At 44.2% G+C, this 16,593-nt stretch overlaps 1 protein-coding gene across 6 annotated transcripts in view; it reads left to right on the forward strand.

Annotated features, from left to right (window-relative positions):
- Nucleotides 1-16,593, forward strand: part of ERG (ETS transcription factor ERG) — a 255,536-nt gene that overhangs the window by 198,367 nt on the left and 40,576 nt on the right. For all 6 annotated transcript variants that reach the window (XM_077119074.1, XM_077119077.1, XM_077119076.1 and 3 more), the window contains one exon: nucleotides 14,384-14,535. In XM_077119074.1, coding sequence (XP_076975189.1) covers nucleotides 14,384-14,535 — 152 coding nt within the window. The remainder of the gene's footprint in view (nucleotides 1-14,383; nucleotides 14,536-16,593) is intronic.

Consider the following 16,593-nt stretch of genomic DNA (forward strand, 5'->3'; position numbering starts at 1 on the left):
TTTCATTTTGGAGACCTTGTCCAAGCACCTGGCTGTGCCCTGCCTGAGGGGTTGCACGGATGCAGTGGTCATGGGGACACAGACCCCTGCCTGAGGCATGACTCACCTCCATGGGAAAAAGGCTCCATCTCCCTGCATCCTTCACTCAGACACTTGGCCAGGTGAGCCGGAGGGTTAGGAAGATGCACCTATTCCTGGCATTTCTCATGGCCCCTCCTCTGAGCTTTCAGGTAGCGCACGTACCTCTTACAGTCCGAGGAGAATTCACATAAGTCAAAAATTGGGTCTTGGCTGTAATGTGTGGGCTGTTACTTTCATGGCCCTCATTGTTATTTGCAAATACCCTCACAGGAGCCATGTCCTGTCTGCAGTGTAGGTCTTTCCAGAAGACCTGACTTCTGACTCAAGCAATACCATCCTTGGGGGTACCCTGCCCCTTCCAACCCTCCCCATCCATTCCTTGCAGAAGGAAAGGCCAAGAGGAGGGGAGGGGGAGGAAGGGACTTCGTTCCCAACCAAGCAGTGGCATTCTACAAAAAAAACCCAGCCCGGACATACTTACAAGCTCCTGAAATTAAATACAAGTGGTGAAATGTGACCTGTTGCCATTACAGTAGGATTTCTATAAAAACAGGAGAAAAAGGAACCACTCCCATGCAAGCCAGCGAGGTTTGGCTGGCGTACTGCCGCGGGGGGTCGAAGTCTGCCCTGCAGGCCGACCTGCGCTGTGTGCCGCGGGCATGAGTGCTCACAGCCCACGGCCACCAGCCCTTCCCTTTTCTTCACTCCAGCGACGCTCAGGAGAAACCCGCAGCATTCGCACAGCAGAGAAATGGCACTGTGCAGCCAAACTCGAAGGTGTCTCACCGTGTGGTGCCCAGTGAGACCCCTGCCATTGGTGTCAGCACCTGCCCATGTCTCGTGAGACCCTGCTGCTGGCCTTCATTGGCTGTGAGGTCCTAAGACTCAAGCCACTAAAGAGTACAAAATAATAGACTCATCCACCGTCCACACAAAACGAGTGTCTTCCCGTGGACACGGAGGCTGTCCTGAAGGCAAAGCAGGCTGCCAGTCCCCCCATCCCGGCCTTGGGCGAGCTGGCTCCAGCTGGAATGGGCATCTCCTTCCTCTTTCCCTAGCCAGTGGAATGGTGGAAAGTCCAGGCAGCCCACCTGGAGGTGAATTTCAGGTGGAACTTGTGGAATTTGGGGGCATTATTTTGAGTCTTCCCCTTGCCCAGTCCCGAAGCACCTGGAGATGCAGTAAGAAAACATACTGCAAAATTCTGCCCTTGCAAAGTTCCCTTTCTAATGGGGGAAGACGCCCCTGAAAAAGATACGAACTGGGATACATAGTACGTTAGGCGGCAGCAAATGCAAAGGAGACAGTGGAATCAGGGAAGCGGGTGGCAGTATTAGATTCCTCGGAAGGTGACCTTTGAGTAAAACCATGAAATCAGTGAGGAAGCAGCAGCAGAAGGTTCCAGACACACGGGAATTGTAAGTGCAAAGAGGGTAGGTCAGTCTGACCCGGTCAAGGACAGCAGGAGGTCTTTGTGGTTGAGGGTTAGTGACTCAGGGGAAGAAGAGCTGAGGTCGGAGAGGTCACGGGATCACAGAGGGACTTTGATGTCTACACTGAGTGAACTGGAAAACCACTGGAGGACCTAAAGCAAAGGAGGCACCTCATGTTCTTCTGGGTTGGCTCTCCCTGGCTCCCATGTTGGAATTTGGAATTCGGGGAGGGCCTGCCCAGGGCTGGTGGCTATGGAGAGTGGAGAGAGATGGTGGGATTCTGAATTTCTCTGGAAGGTAGAAGTGACATGCTTTGCTGATGGGTTGGATGTGTTGTGTGAGAAAGAGAGGGATGGAGGATGAATCCAAGTGTTTTGGGGAGTGTGGATAAAGCACAAATGGGAAACCATCTGAGCTTGGAGCCAACTCCTCTTAAGCTTTGGCCCATGATACTGGGGACATGAACTTGGCTCTAATAAACACTGGGTAAGATGGGATGAGCTCTTCTGTGGTTGCCTGAGTTCAGTGGTTTTCAGAGGGGATTTTGCCCCAGGAGACGTTGGCAATGTCTGGAGTCATTTTTGATTGTCACAACTAGGTGTTCTGTGTGTGTGTGTGCTGCTGGCGTCTAGAGGGCAGAGGTCAGGGATGCTGCTGCTCATGCTGCCGTATACAGGACAGCCCCCCACAACCAAGTTACCCAGTCCCAATGTCAACAGTGCCAACATTGAGAAACCCTGCATTAAACCAGCATTATTCTGTGCTTGGTCAGCGTCATGTACTGTGCTCACCTATATGAAGTTGTGCGAGAGAAGCTCATCATAGGTGGAAGAGGTTCTGTGAGATTGTGTGACAAAGTAAGAGGGATGTTCAGGGTCCACTGATAGCGGGGATGAGGGTGTGATCAACGTCAGCTGGGCAAGAGAGAAGACTCTGAGAGTAATCAATATTAATCAATATTCCTACAACAACCTGCGATTTATTGACACATTTTAGGATTGACAATGCATTATTCAATTTCCTCATCAATGCAGTGCCATTCTTCTTCTTATTATTCCCATTTTATAAATAAAGACCATGTGAGTTCCCAAAGTTCCAGTAATTTTCTGAAGTCCTTCTGTTATAGGGACAGCAAGCCTGCTAGCACCCCAGGCCTGTACTCTCCTTCATTCCCTGTAGGCAACTTCATTTAACTGAATATCTCTTTTCTGCCAGTAGGGTCGGCAGGGTTTCCCACAGGCGATGCACAAGCAATAGCAGTGTATCTCTTGTCTTCTGATTGGTATTGGAATTCAGCACCAACTGTATTTTTATTTCTTATATGTATTAAAAAATTTGAGACATTTACTTTCATCTCATTTTATCTTATTACAGCAGTCAGTGTACTTGCTCTCATCTCTATGTTAACTTCAAGAGGTGTCTCCACGTTAAACAACATTTTAAAAATTATAAATTAGTCCGATTACTAACTATAGAAGGAAATCTTTGCTGACGGTCTTTGAGTACTGGGCTCTCTCATTTTACTTACAACACTCAATATTTAATCTTTGGAAACAGTTAGTTGGATTTAGTCTTTCTCCAGGCTTTTCTACTTTGATTCACTGAGGTTTGACGCCTGGTATGTTTTCTATAGAACTTCATGTATAATTTTAGGATAGTAAAATTCATAACAATAATTGCATTTGTTTCTTTCCGTGTCAGGGTTCTGAACTGGATTGACATAAAAGTTGCCCCCTAATTCAGTCTTACTACCTTCTAAGCTGTGGGTGGCACAGTGTTGGGGACTTGCCAACCAGTGAATTTTCCTGTAATAGTAGTTAGCAGTAATAACTAGTAGTGATAACGTGTCCTACTTCTAAGAAGCCTTGAGTCTTTACAGTTGCCAGTTTGTTGGGTTGCAGAAGTAAGTCACGGATTGAGAGAGTCACAGTTTATGCAGAAAACAGTTAAGAAGGAAGACAGTGCTCTCTACCTGCCTCTGTCAGAGCCCTTTTGCTCATCCTTTTTCCTTAGTCACTCATCACCATCCTTGCCACCTCTTGGAGTGGCGAATGGGATGGTGCTTTTTATTTTATTTATTTATTTTTTTGGTGCATTGTCCAGGAATTGATCCTGGGTCTCCCGCGTGGAAGGCAAGCACCACTAAACCACCCATGTACCGTAGATTGGTGCCATTTTGTAGAAGAGATCCTAAGGGTTGCCTCTTCCTCATTCAAGATGCAAGTGAATGCCCCAGCTCACTGCGGGGTCATCAGCAAGGTGAAGGATACTGCTTGGCTGTTTTCTGTCGTGAAAGTGAAGTCATTTGGGTTAACCAGAATTTACCTAGCCTGTTAAGCAAATAAAAACCTAAAGCATCATAATGTCTATTGGGCTTAGTTTTCTCCTCTCTGAGAAATGAAAGTGTTTCAAGTTACAGCAAAAAGCTCTCACAAGATGTAGAAGGCAAGCATCTGATCTCTGCTGTGTAGTTGTTTGTAGGTATCTCATTCAATAGAACCTTTTACTGGAAATGAGAGGCATCCCCAAGTGATACAGATTTTTAAGATCTAAATGCTGCATCGTCTTCCTGATATCCATTTTCAACTGTAAGGAGAAATATATCCTTAAATAATGAAACATTCCTGGGGAAACTTTTAAGCCCCTTTTAGAGACAAAGAACTAACTGTTGGTGACTCGGTGGTGGCTTTTGAATTAATTTTGTCCTCAACTGCTTTGGAGATGGGGGCAGGGAACAGTGCTGGTGAGAGAGGCTAAAATTCCAGGTGTAAGAGAGCATATTTAGTAAGGGTAAAAATAACATGCAGCTGTGAAGACAAACATCTACAGTTTCAGTTTGAGCGCGGAGTGCTTCATGAATCACTGCCGAGCTCCACCCGCTGTTCAGGCCATGGGGTCTGAACCAGCTTTTCCACTGCCTCTGGGCCCTCAATGATTCAGAAATAAAACAGACCCACAAATTACCCTGGAGCTTGGAGCTCTCCAGACAATCCCCTCTTTGTCTGGGGTCCTAAAAATACCGTTTGTGGTGACTTACCTCGACTCTTAACTTCATGCTATGAAAATTGATTAAGAGTTTGTTCAGTTGATTAGGACTAATCAACTGTGCTTTTAGGGTCCTTAGGATGAAAACCACCTAAGAAGGGATTTATTTGAATTCAGGTTTGAGAAAGACCTGGAATTCTTGCCACTGCCAAGCCTCCTTGTGGGGAGCTCTCACCAAACTGACCGTTTTGGCTGCTTAGGGCAAAGCTGCCCCAAAAAAGCCCTTTTTAAAAATTTCTCCCTTGTAGCTTCATTGCTAAGTTCTTCCAAGTTCTTCTTAGCATGAAATAATCAAATGAATGAAACAGAATGTTCAGGAAGAAGGCGATATTCTACTAAGCAGCAGTCACATGCTCAAGACTGCACAAGAATCAGCATGTGCTTGCTCACTCACATCAGGGCTTTACTGAGGTGCTTTTTAAATTCAGGTACCACCACTGCCACCACCACCAACACACACTCACACTGTATGTTGCTTATTGATATGCATGGAGTTTTAGAATTTGTGAAGCCTATTCACACACGCACATCTCAGGGCAGGCTCCCAAGCACCCTCAAAGGAGGCTTTCAGTTCTAGGAATAAAGCAGTTGAGCCTCAGGAGGTTAGGTGACTTGCCCAAGGTCAACCAATGTCCACATTGGCTTCCTAATTCCAAGATTAGGGACTTGATACAGCACTGCAGATACAGGATAGGAGCTCACTGTTAAGCTGGGAAGAGTCATTCATAAATTGAGCAAATACAGAAAGTGATGGAGGTACAAAGGAGACAGTTCTCTCCGTAAGCCCAGGAGAGGGTCACAAAGAATGTAACTTTAAAGGTGATATTGGAAAGGTGAATACTGCAGGTGACAGGTGGTCGTGGGCTGGGGCAGCAGCATTGAAGGTGGTGAAAACAGCAAGAGCAGAGTGGTAGGGAGTGGTATGTAATGTGGTCTTCGAGGGAAGAGGACATAGAGTCAGGGAAATGGACTTTGGCCACTCGAGTGCTGCCATCATAACAGTAGGGTCCCAGATCTGTCCCCACCACCTGAGACAATGTCTGGCCTAGAGAGCGGCTTTAGTGAATATTTATTAAATGAATGAATGAATTGAGGAGGCTCACAGCAGGGTCACTCAGAAGAATCTGGGGAGTTGGGTTTTGATGTAAGACACTCTAAAGCCCTGGAAGAGATTAGTTTGGAAGTGGCCTGCTTGTATTTGCATTTGGGGAACATCACTTCGTTAGCTGGATGGAGTAAGCTTTGTTAAGAAAGCTTGGTGTTTCGGTTTGCTGCAGCTGCTAGAATGTAATATACCAGAAATGATTGGCTTTTGCAAAGGGGTTTATTAAGTTAGAAATTTACAGCTCTGAGGCTGTGAAAATGCCCAAATTTAGTCATCCAGAGAAAGATACCTTAGCTGTGAAGACCAGCTGCCATTATCTGGAACACCTCTGTCAGCTGGGAAGGCTTGTGATGGGCGTCTGCTCTCAATTCATTGCTTTCAGCTTTGAATTCCAGTGGCTTTCTCTCTAAGTATCTGTGGCTCCTCAGTTAGCTTCTTGGGACAAACTCTGGGTTTCATCTCTTAGCTTAGCATCTCTGAACGTTTGTGTCTCTTGGTTCCATCTCTCTGTTCTCTGCATCAGCTCTGAGATCTCTCTGTATTCTCTGGCTTTTAGTCTCTTCACAGAGGACTCCAGTAAAAGGATCAAATCCACCTTGAGTTAGGGAGTCACATCTCTATGAAAACCACCTGATCAAGAGGTCCCACCTAATAATAGGGCTGCCCTAACAAGATTGGATTAGAAGAATGTGACTTTTCTAGGGGTAAATAACATTTTCAAACCAGCACACTTGGGAAAACTCCAACAGCATGTGGTAGAGGGCAAGGCAATGCCAAATTGCCTCCAAGGGCTTCAGAGGAACAGGAAGGGAGATGGGTCTTGAAGAATGGATAGATTTTTTGATAGGTTTAGAGGGTTTGCCTCTACAAGAAGATGAAGAGTATACACTATTTTCCAAAATTCCATTTTGACCTGCCTAGTCCTTCTCTAGAGTATGAGTGGCTCAGCTAACTCCTATGAAAAAAGGGTGAATCACAGATTGGATATGACTAGTGAGCTCAGGGCTGTCACTTGCGGGTATATTCAGTGACATTCCTGGATAAATAAGGGCCATTTACACTCACTGTGGTGGAGAGGACAGCTCTGTCCTTGTCAAGCTAATGGTCATGTCAATGTCATTTCACCACAGGCTTTTTCTATGATGGAATCTGTCCACGATGAGTACACTTTGATGTGAGAAAGCAACTTGAGAGGGAAAGTTTATATTGTGTTTCAAAAACCAATGCCCTAATTTTATATTTCTTGGTATATTGTTAGAAGCATAGAACCAATTCTGTTTTTAAAAACTGGTTTTGTGTATGGGAAGAGCTAAATAGACTTTGGTCTGGGGCTGTGTTTTACCTAATTAATAAAAAATAGATTGACTACCTCCCAGTGTCCCAGCTCCTATCCTGGTCCTCTCTTCTCTCTTCTTACTCCCACAATCGAAGTCCATTTGACTCCCACTGTGTCTTCTGTGTACGGGAACTTCTCCTATGATTTTCTTTCATACTTATTGTGTTTGGCCATCAGCAATGAAGAACATTCAGTGTACTGAAACCCGCAGTGAAGTTCGGTGCAGGAGCATATGATGTTTAATTATAAATTGAGGTGACTGACTTTTTTTAAAACCAAATTTATCAAAATTCATACATATGTCCAACTAAATGTTGCTAGTTTCAAAGTCTCCTGGGAGGTTCTGCCTTCATCCTCAGATGACTGCTTCTACTCAGTTCCCATTAGAATACTTTTCTGATTACTTTTGGGGTCAGCCTGAAGGCATTCTTTAAAAAAAATAAATTAGTGAGGAATTGGAATCATTTGAGGGTTGATTCCACTACATTTTATGTCTGTTGAAAAGACTACTTATGTGGACTTAACAAGTCGGGTAGTATATCTTTGTGGTTAAGTACTTGGCTTAGGACCCCAACTGTCTTTGTCTTACTTTGCCAAAGCTGCTGTGATAAACACCATACACTGTTTGGCTTTAAAAAAAAAATTATTGGGTCACGTTTTCTGAGGTTAGAAGTCCAAAATCAAGGTGTCAGCAAAGCCATGCTTTTTTCCCAAAATCTACAGCTTGCTGCAATCCTTGGGGTTCCTTGACTTGCCTCTCTGCCTCCTGTCACTTGGCCGTCTCTCTCCTTGGGGCCACTCTTCCGCTTTACACTTACTTTCAATTTCTTCCTGAGGTCCTCCCCCCCCCTTTTTTTTTTTAATTCAGAAGGCAAAAAATTGTTTAAGGTCAACAAGCTGCTATTAAGTATTGGAGTCATTTAGCCAACATTAAATATTGCATTACTTTTCATACTGCAGCCGGTGCCCACACTGCATGCGTTCAATCGCATGGCACACTTCTCGGCAGGTTGCGGGCAGGTAATGGGGCCTGCCTCACATGCAGCAGCTCTGACAGAAGCCCAGATGGTAGGGTTCCCTGTCATCTGAGGCTGGGGTCATTTCAGGATTCATAGCAGTTCTGGCCTGCTACAGGCTGCAGAAAACTGTACCTCCTCCGATTCAGAAATCCAGAAGCATCTTGTCACGGAGTGTGTGGCCTATGTGTGTGGGATGCGGAGCTGTGTAAGTACCGAGTTTTACATTTCCAAGGATGATTCTGTCATTTGCTGACTGCAGTGCATCTTAATTATTAACATGTTGTCCCTTGCCTTCCAAATCACGACTCCTGTATCTGGTTCTTGCCTCTTCCTGTGTATAATCCGTGAAGTTTTGCATGTCTTTGGGAGACCCAAGTATCAGACCTCCTCTGGTATAGCAAAAGGACAGGACAGGCAGCTTAAATTCTCTGGCATTTCCGTGATGTGGCCTCTAGATCTAATCTAAGTGACTTAGTTCCATGTGTATAATTAATTGGGAGTGTGTTGATAGCGCCTGCTAAACTCCTGATTCGCCTTATGAGTCTAGCAGATACGGGTCCATTCTGTCAGCTAATCTGAGTTCCCAAGGGCATGGGTGGCCTTCTCTTTAGCAGGCCTCCAGCAGTAGAGATGGAGGCCCATCCTGGCTCAGCTAGCCCACACGTCAACAGGATCTTAGCAGATCCCATCCACAAATGAGTCCACACCGTAACTGATAATGTCTTCAAAGGTCCTGTTTGCAAATGGGTTCACACCCACAGGAACTCAGGTTAAGATTAAGAATATGTCTTTTATTGAGGGATGTGATTCAATCTACCACAATCTGGTTCAAATCCCAGCTTCTCACCCCTCGATTGTGTAGCCTTGGGCAAGTTACTCAGCTTCTCTGTGCTTCACCTACAAAAATTACTGCTGCTTAATAGTATCTGTCTCATGGAATTGTGAGGATGAAATCATCACAACAGCTAAAACACAGCATTCAGCGTGTGCTAAGTACTATTTTAAATGCTTTATCCATGTATTTACTGGTGTGTAAACACACAAAGAGAACTTGAATACACAGTCCAATACTGTTTTTAAAAAATGAAACAAATAAGGTCTGTAAAGATTTATCAGGTGTGTATTAACTTACCCATAAGCCTTAGGTGCTCTTAGAGGCTTACATATTACCTTATTTAATGCTAACAAATTTGAATTTAAAACCTAGAAATAAGGGTCTGTGAGTACTAGAGTAATAATGTAACACTACATCTCTCAAGGTTTTTAAAAATTTTTTAATTATTCATTTACTTTAAAATTTATGCATTGATCTCTTTGATTGGCTGATTTTTCCCAAAAGTAGGGCCAAGAAAGAGCAAGCAGGCAGGAGGGTCTGAGGACATGCCGTCTCTTGGTTTCTGTAGAGGAAGCGGCTGAGAGCTTAGAGCCTGCCCCTTCCTGGCACTGTGTGGAGTGTTCTTAGCTCAGTCCTGGGATGTTGGGAAGACATTGCCTACTGTGTCACCCAGCGTTCTCTTCATGAGAAGCCGTGGGAGAAGCTTTCTCAAGCCTCAGCTTTGCTTACGCTGAATAACTGGTTTGTTTCTATCTTATTGACCCTTTGAATCTTGTAACCAGACATACTTCTCCCTTTCCTTTGGCCAGTAGGAAACTCAGAGATAAATCTGCATCCTACTTCTAGCAATTCTAAAAGACCACAGTCAACTTAGTCAGTGTACTGATTTTGTCTCTTGAGTAATTGCTTTTCTGCACTTATTTTCCTTTCATTTGCATTCCATCAATGACTTATGTTGTAATTTTGTCTTGTACATATTTCTGTAATCCACGTCAACTTCAAATAGTTTGAGGCTGGGCCGGGGAATAAAATACATTCAATACCATACACATACACATACACACAGGTATAACTCTAAAGGTACAGAGGGAAATATGGAGTCCCCTTCCTGGAAACCTTTAACAAAAGATAAGCATCTACGATCCACGTCGCTTCCAGACTCTCATGCCTATGGCCTTGGGAATGGTTTTTTTTCCAGCCTTCTGATTCCATAATCCTGTGGAAACCCAGTTGGATTTGCAACATGTCTGGATTTACACCTTAGTTTTAAATTTAGTAAGATCACCAATTTATTGGACATTTTTTGATGTGCCCTTTAACCACTAATTCAGAACACTGGTGTGTTTTAGAAGTAAGTGCTCCTGTTCTTAATCATCATAACTTAATTCTCCAAATACTGTTTAAGTACGGTGAGCTATTTGAAGCTCAACAAGCCTTTTTCATTGGGCACAAGTCTCCGATTATCAGTAGAAATGCACCAAAACCCATTCTTGTCATGATGGAGTAATGGGGAGTCTTTCTGGACTATTTCTGCATAACTCAAGGTGACAAAAGTTATACCCAAAGGCATGGGAATTTGTGAGTTTGCTAAAGAGACTACACTCTTCAAGTTGTGTGGCTCCAGGGGCATTGGAAGAGGGTCAGGAAGTGACCTGACTTGCCTCTTGGCACCCTGGCTGTTCAGGTCCTTCTCAAAAGTCTCCATGTTGCACCAGCCTTCCCCCCTCTGTCCTCCATCCAAAGACTGTGCAGAATTTCTCCTGCTGTGAGCAGAGACCAGGAGCTGTTTTCTAGTTTCTAGTCCCTCTCGCTGCGTGCCACATATTATCTGGGACTCTCAAGACCACTCTTCTGCGAGTCGCAAGTAGAACCAGGACTTGAAAATGTGGATTTAAGAATATGGTTGACACACATTAATTATCGTATGTGCTTAAAGGAAAGAGTTCTCAAGAGAGATCACTTGACCCATGCTTATTCTCAATAAAGAAAGTTAAGCCCCAACCTGGACACAGGCATTTCATGTTCACCAATTACTGGTCCATTTAACAGGCAACTAAGAAATAACCTCAGAATTTTCCCAAGAACAACTACAAAATGCATCTCCGGTTATTAACAACATAATATTTAAATTGGTGCTCTTTGCTGTATGCATTTTAAAAGCAGTGCATTGAACTTCTAGATCTTTGTCATGTTGGAATAGAGAAATATATGGTACCAATGTTGTCTAAAAGAGAGAGGCAGTGCTTCACACAGCCTTGGTCTGGAATATCAAGCTGTTGGTGAGAAGTTTTTTCCCAATGACTGGTGGTCTCGGAGAGCACAATGGAGGGGTAGCTGCAGTGCAGGAATGAGGGGCGCAATTCCCGAAGTCTCTTTCTGTGCAAAGAGCAGAAAAATATTTATAGTGGGACTTTTAATCTTAATCATGATAAAGGTTTTTTTTTTCTTAAATAAAGGCATGTGTAAATGATACCTCTGAAAGATCCCTTTCCTTTCCAGGGATCTCTTCTGTCTTTGTTTTGTCCTTCATACATGTCCTAGCTATGCCTCACCTGATCGGTTCCTGGGGCTTGGATGGCTTCCCAGAAAGGGTACGGTAGTGTGATTGTAATGCACATTTTAAACCAGAGTAACATATAGGTCCAAAGATCTCAATGGCTTCCTGAAATGTAGGTTTGTTTTACCTTTTTAAGTAAAGTGCCTTACCCTTTCTTTGTGGCAGAATGTGTAGTGGCTAGGAGCATGCGCTGTGGGTGCAGTCTGCCCAGAGCTTTAAATGCCGAGTTAGCCCCTGAATTTTGTGTCTTTGGCCTCTCTGCTAAAATGGAGATAATGTGCCTATGCCTAACTTGTAGTCAGAACATGACTTACATGTGTGAGTGCTACCCTTTGGCTGTTATTTCCAAGAGAACAAGAGGAAATGCCTGAAAAATGAAACTAGAAAAACTGGAGCCCATTTAACTAATGTCTCTTGAATATCTGCTTTGGTTCCAGCACAAGGATAGCCCCGTGGGGAGGACCCCTGGCGCTCTTTAGGGTTGGAGCTCTCCGAGATTTGTTACAAAAACTATGTGAAACTTTTGAAACCATGGCTCCATACTATCTCCCTCTGAGTGAAAACAAAGCTTCAGGGGAAAAAGACAATTTTTTTCATTGTCCAATGGTGCACGTTTTGAAAATAGGATCTGAGGGTTTCATTCTGCTGCTTTTCTATGATGAAAGCTGGGAGATGAAGAACCTAATGAGATGAATTATGTTTTGTGGTTATCAGATGGCAACAAAGTAATCCTACTGAGCACTGCCCCCCTGCCCCAAATTAAGTTTTTACACACATTTTGGGGAAGCTCTGGCAAAATGCAAATTAATAGCTCATCATCTGGATGGATTTGATGGAGGAATCCATTTTAATGCCAAAGGAAACCTCAAGTGACCCATGCCTAGAATTATCCTCAGACATAGAAATTAAACTATTCAGATTTCAGATCAAATGAAAGGATTGCTCTGAAGTATTCATTATCCCCAGTGACCCTTTTTCTGTAATCCTATACAGCTCTTTGGCCTTGATCTTTTAGATGGTTAGCTCCCTTGCTGGAGAAATTTATGGTGCTTGCTATACAGTAACTCAATAAAAATTGTCTGAATGAATGAATGAATGAATCTGAACAAAGCTCATCCTGGAAATTATAGTTGTTACTTGAGTTACACTCTTTACCTGGGTACCATCTGAAGTCTTTCCTAAACAAACCAATTGCCTCTACCTTCTCCCTGCATAACCTCTTTCCTTGAGACAAATCTACCACAGTGTACACACTCTACTCAGCTGATGGAATTTTCCAAAAGAATAGGAAACTAAGTCTGAAATGAAGACATTCTCTGTTTTGATACTAGGATGGGACTTTTAGAGATAAATGTTTGAAGCCAGGAAAAATAGTATCAAGAGGAAAGAATACATGTGTAGGCAGTGTAGGAAATATTGGGGATTTGTACCATGGGAACTCCGATGGTTATTATTTTTAAATTCTCTTTGTGTTAGTACAGCTGTGAGGGGGCAGCCTGCAGGTCTGGGCATTTCTGGGCCAGTGACAGACCCTTAGTCCTAGCCTCCATCCACAGGCAATAACTGCTTCCTTCATGGGCTCCAGATGCATTTGCATATGGTGCTGAGAACAGACCCGTACTTTCAAAGTTTCTAGACCTAGGACTAACTCTTTCCAGCACACTGAACCCTCAGTCTGTCGTTCCTGCCCACACCCTGCCACAGATTTTACATCTGGCGTGACCTACTCCATCTCACTCCCAGCCTGTCCCATCCAGAGAGTGTCCTCCTGCCTCAGATGGCTCCAGCGTTGTCAGGCTTGAAGGTCAGGTGCACGCCGGGCCTGTAATACTGTGATTCTACAGCTTCACTAGCAAGCTCAACTACCAAAGTTTGGAGAAGACAAACAAGGGCTCCCTGTAGTGCAACCCACAGCTTTCAGGGCCTTAAACATTGGGATGGAAATGTCAGATCCAGGGGAGATTTGCAGATACCCGAGAGTATGATAAAAAAATAGGGTTGGAAGGAGCTTGAGAGGCAACTTCCAGAAATATGCCTTAGAAGACATAACTAGCATGCCCAGATCCCTCAGCTCTGATGACACCAGCTTAACCATCTAATAAGGCTTTGGCATGTTCTGTTTTCTGGTTAAACTAGATTTTGGAGTTTTGCTAGTAGAGAGGATTTCACTAGATCCTGTAGCTTTTGAATCTCACTTCTTCAGTTTTTTTCCCTTTTTTATTTTCCCAGAAAGGCAGGTTTGTCTTTATCTAAATGACTGAGGCTGCCTGGCAGCAGTAGCACTGTGAGCCATTACTGAGGACGGGAGTGTGCTAGTACCTTTCCACATCCACAGAAGGTGTTTCTCATCACCATTCTCGGGGCTTCCTGCATGACTGATGGAATAATCTTCTCTTGTGTGTCTCCAAGGGCATCAGTCTCCCTCCTCTGCCTTTCCTGCCTGCACCTTAGCTGGGAACATCATGAGTATGCAAAGCTCCATATATAAAGATGAGCTGCAGGAACTTAAAATTCAACATAAGGAATCCATTCTGAGATTTCAAAGAGGAAAGTCATTCTAGGATAAATCTCACAGCACAGTAGGTGCCTTGGGTGCCGTCTGCCAGCATCGACGTACTCACCTATGTACTGTCACCCAGGGAGAACAAACAGCCGTTCACTTTCCCTGCAAGTGTTTCCAGTCGTTTGCACAGATGGGGTTTTGAAATGGCAGTTTCAGAAGGTGTTGGCTTAAGAAGTAGAAGCCGAGAGGCAGCCCTGCCTCCTCCTTACCTGCTCTGGGTCTCAACAGGCCCCACGGTGGGTCTATACTTGCCTTTTCATGCAGCTTCTCTCTCTCTTTGTTCTTCCTCAGTCTCCTCCGCTTCATCTTTCTCTGGTTCTCGCTGTGTATGGGGAGAAGACCATGGTGGCATGCTTTTCAGTTGCGTAATGGTCGTGAAAGAACTGACCTTCTTCTTGCCCTCCTCCAGGAACTCCCCTGATGAATGCAGCGCGGCAAAAGGCGGGAAGATGGTGGGCAGCCCTGACCCCATCGCGATGAGCTACGGCAGCTACATGGAGGAGAAGCACATGCCACCCCCAAACATGACCACCAGTGAGCGCCGGGTCATTGTCCCAGCAGGTCAGAGCTCCACAAGCTTCCCGCCTTACCTGGTGATCAAACCGCACCTTCCCTAAAGGATGAACTCAATGAAACATAATTTGTCTCGTTATACCTGGCATGGCTCACATTTTGGTTACTGAAAGCGGTAATTATAAATGGAAACCAGTGGAAGTTTATCCACCTATTGTGAAAAAATGTTCACTGATCTGCAGTAAAAGGAGGAAAACAGGGCAATTCACACACAAGCTCAGAAACACACATACTCATGTGGGTGTGTATATATGTGTGTGTGTGTCTGTGAATATATATGTATATATAGGGAGAACAGGAGTCTTGGCAAATACATATATATACACATATAGATATATACACATATCTGTGTAATTATAAAAAGTGACCTTTCTAGGGAAGAATTGCCCTTGTTTTGAGATTATTTGGTGTGAAATATCCCATCTTTTATGAAATGCTACTTAAATAGATGGTAGGCTTTCTTTTTAAGTTGTTACTGGCAAAATCCAAAGTTGGAAGCTATATATTGTTCTCTCATATTCTTCAAGTTTAAAATTCCAGGTATCAGTTACCTAAAAGACAGATCCTGAGAATCAGAGTAAGTTGTTACTACAATAGTAATTCCAAACCCAACCCAAAGCAGTGGCTCTTCTGAAATTGAGGAGAATTCCAGGAATTTATTTATTTATTAAAGCTCAAGGTAATAGTGAGAATGACTTAGAGCTCCTCAGAGGAAACATGCTGCCACAGGAAACCAAAACCATCACCACAACACAATGGTCACTACTCCGTGAGCCCTATGCTGCATTGGGTGTTTCAGGTAGCAACTTCTACACACCATCTCATGCAATCTCGGGAAGTGGGTATCATTAGCACAATTTTCCAGATGAGGAAAATGAAGCTCAGAGAAGTGAACTAATTTTTCCAGCTCATGAGAGGCCAAGTTGATTCCCACAGGCCTGCCCAACTCCTTTGCTCCCCGTCAGCGATGGGTTAAATCTTAGCTCCCTGCAGTGGCTCCGTGGTCACCTTCCTGTCACTCATCCCAATTATCTGGCTGTCCCACAGTTCCACCTCAGGGACTTCAGCATGCTGTCACCTCAGCCCGGAACCCATGCATTCCACAGAGTTCCTTGTGTCTCTCCTTCATACAGGACACTGTGCAAATGTCACCTCCTTGCAGAGGTCTTTCCTGACCTCCCTCCTCCCTGTCACTCTCAACCCCCAACCCTGCTTTAGTTTTCTTTAGTGCGTTCATTCCCATCTCTCATTGTATTGCATATTTATGTGGTCATTATGTGTCTCTCCCTCCCACAATAGCATGTAAGTCCCATAAGGACAGAGCCTTTGCCATTTTCTCCACTGCTCCATCTCCAGTGCCTGGTGCACAGTAGGTGCTCAGTTCTTAATAACAGAGGGAAAGAAAGGGATGGGTGATAAGAGGCCTTACCTCTGAGCTCCACTGTCCGAGTCCCTCATCGTTACCAAAGCAACAAAATGTGTGCATGGCTGACATTTGCACAAACTTGATCCTCCTTTGTTCCAGGAGTCACCTAAATTCCTCTCTTTGAAGTGTTAAGGCAAACAGGTTTGAACTTCATCCCAGGGCCCAAATAGGACCCTGTCCATGGGACTTGTATGGCCTTCCAAACAGGGGAGCCCAGAGTGGAGATGACTTGGCAAAGGATCTGACTGGAGCCTTGGGTGAGGTTTCTCCTCAGATTTTCACTGTGTGGCTTTGAACCCTCTGTAAAGCTGATTTGAGGTGGTTAGTTGTAAAAGGGACTAACTCTGAGGTTGTCAGTGATCTTGAAGCATCTTTTATGGGAGACAACAGTGATAAAGCCCAGTCTGGGCAGTATGACAGGGAAAACACATGCTTTTTAAACAGTTATTGTAATGCAGTTGAGTTTAGACAGACTATAATTTGGTTTGACCATAATGATCCCTGAGACTCTCACTGGGTGCTGTGCTTGGGTATGAGGGCAGTTTCTGTTGGTGGAAAATGATGAGCCTGCAGAGAACCACCCTGTATAGGTGGTTCCTGAAGAAGACTTGAGAACAGGG

This window comes from Tamandua tetradactyla, chromosome 10, assembly GCF_023851605.1.
Source record: "Tamandua tetradactyla isolate mTamTet1 chromosome 10, mTamTet1.pri, whole genome shotgun sequence".
Taxonomy (NCBI): Eukaryota; Metazoa; Chordata; class Mammalia; order Pilosa; family Myrmecophagidae; genus Tamandua; species Tamandua tetradactyla.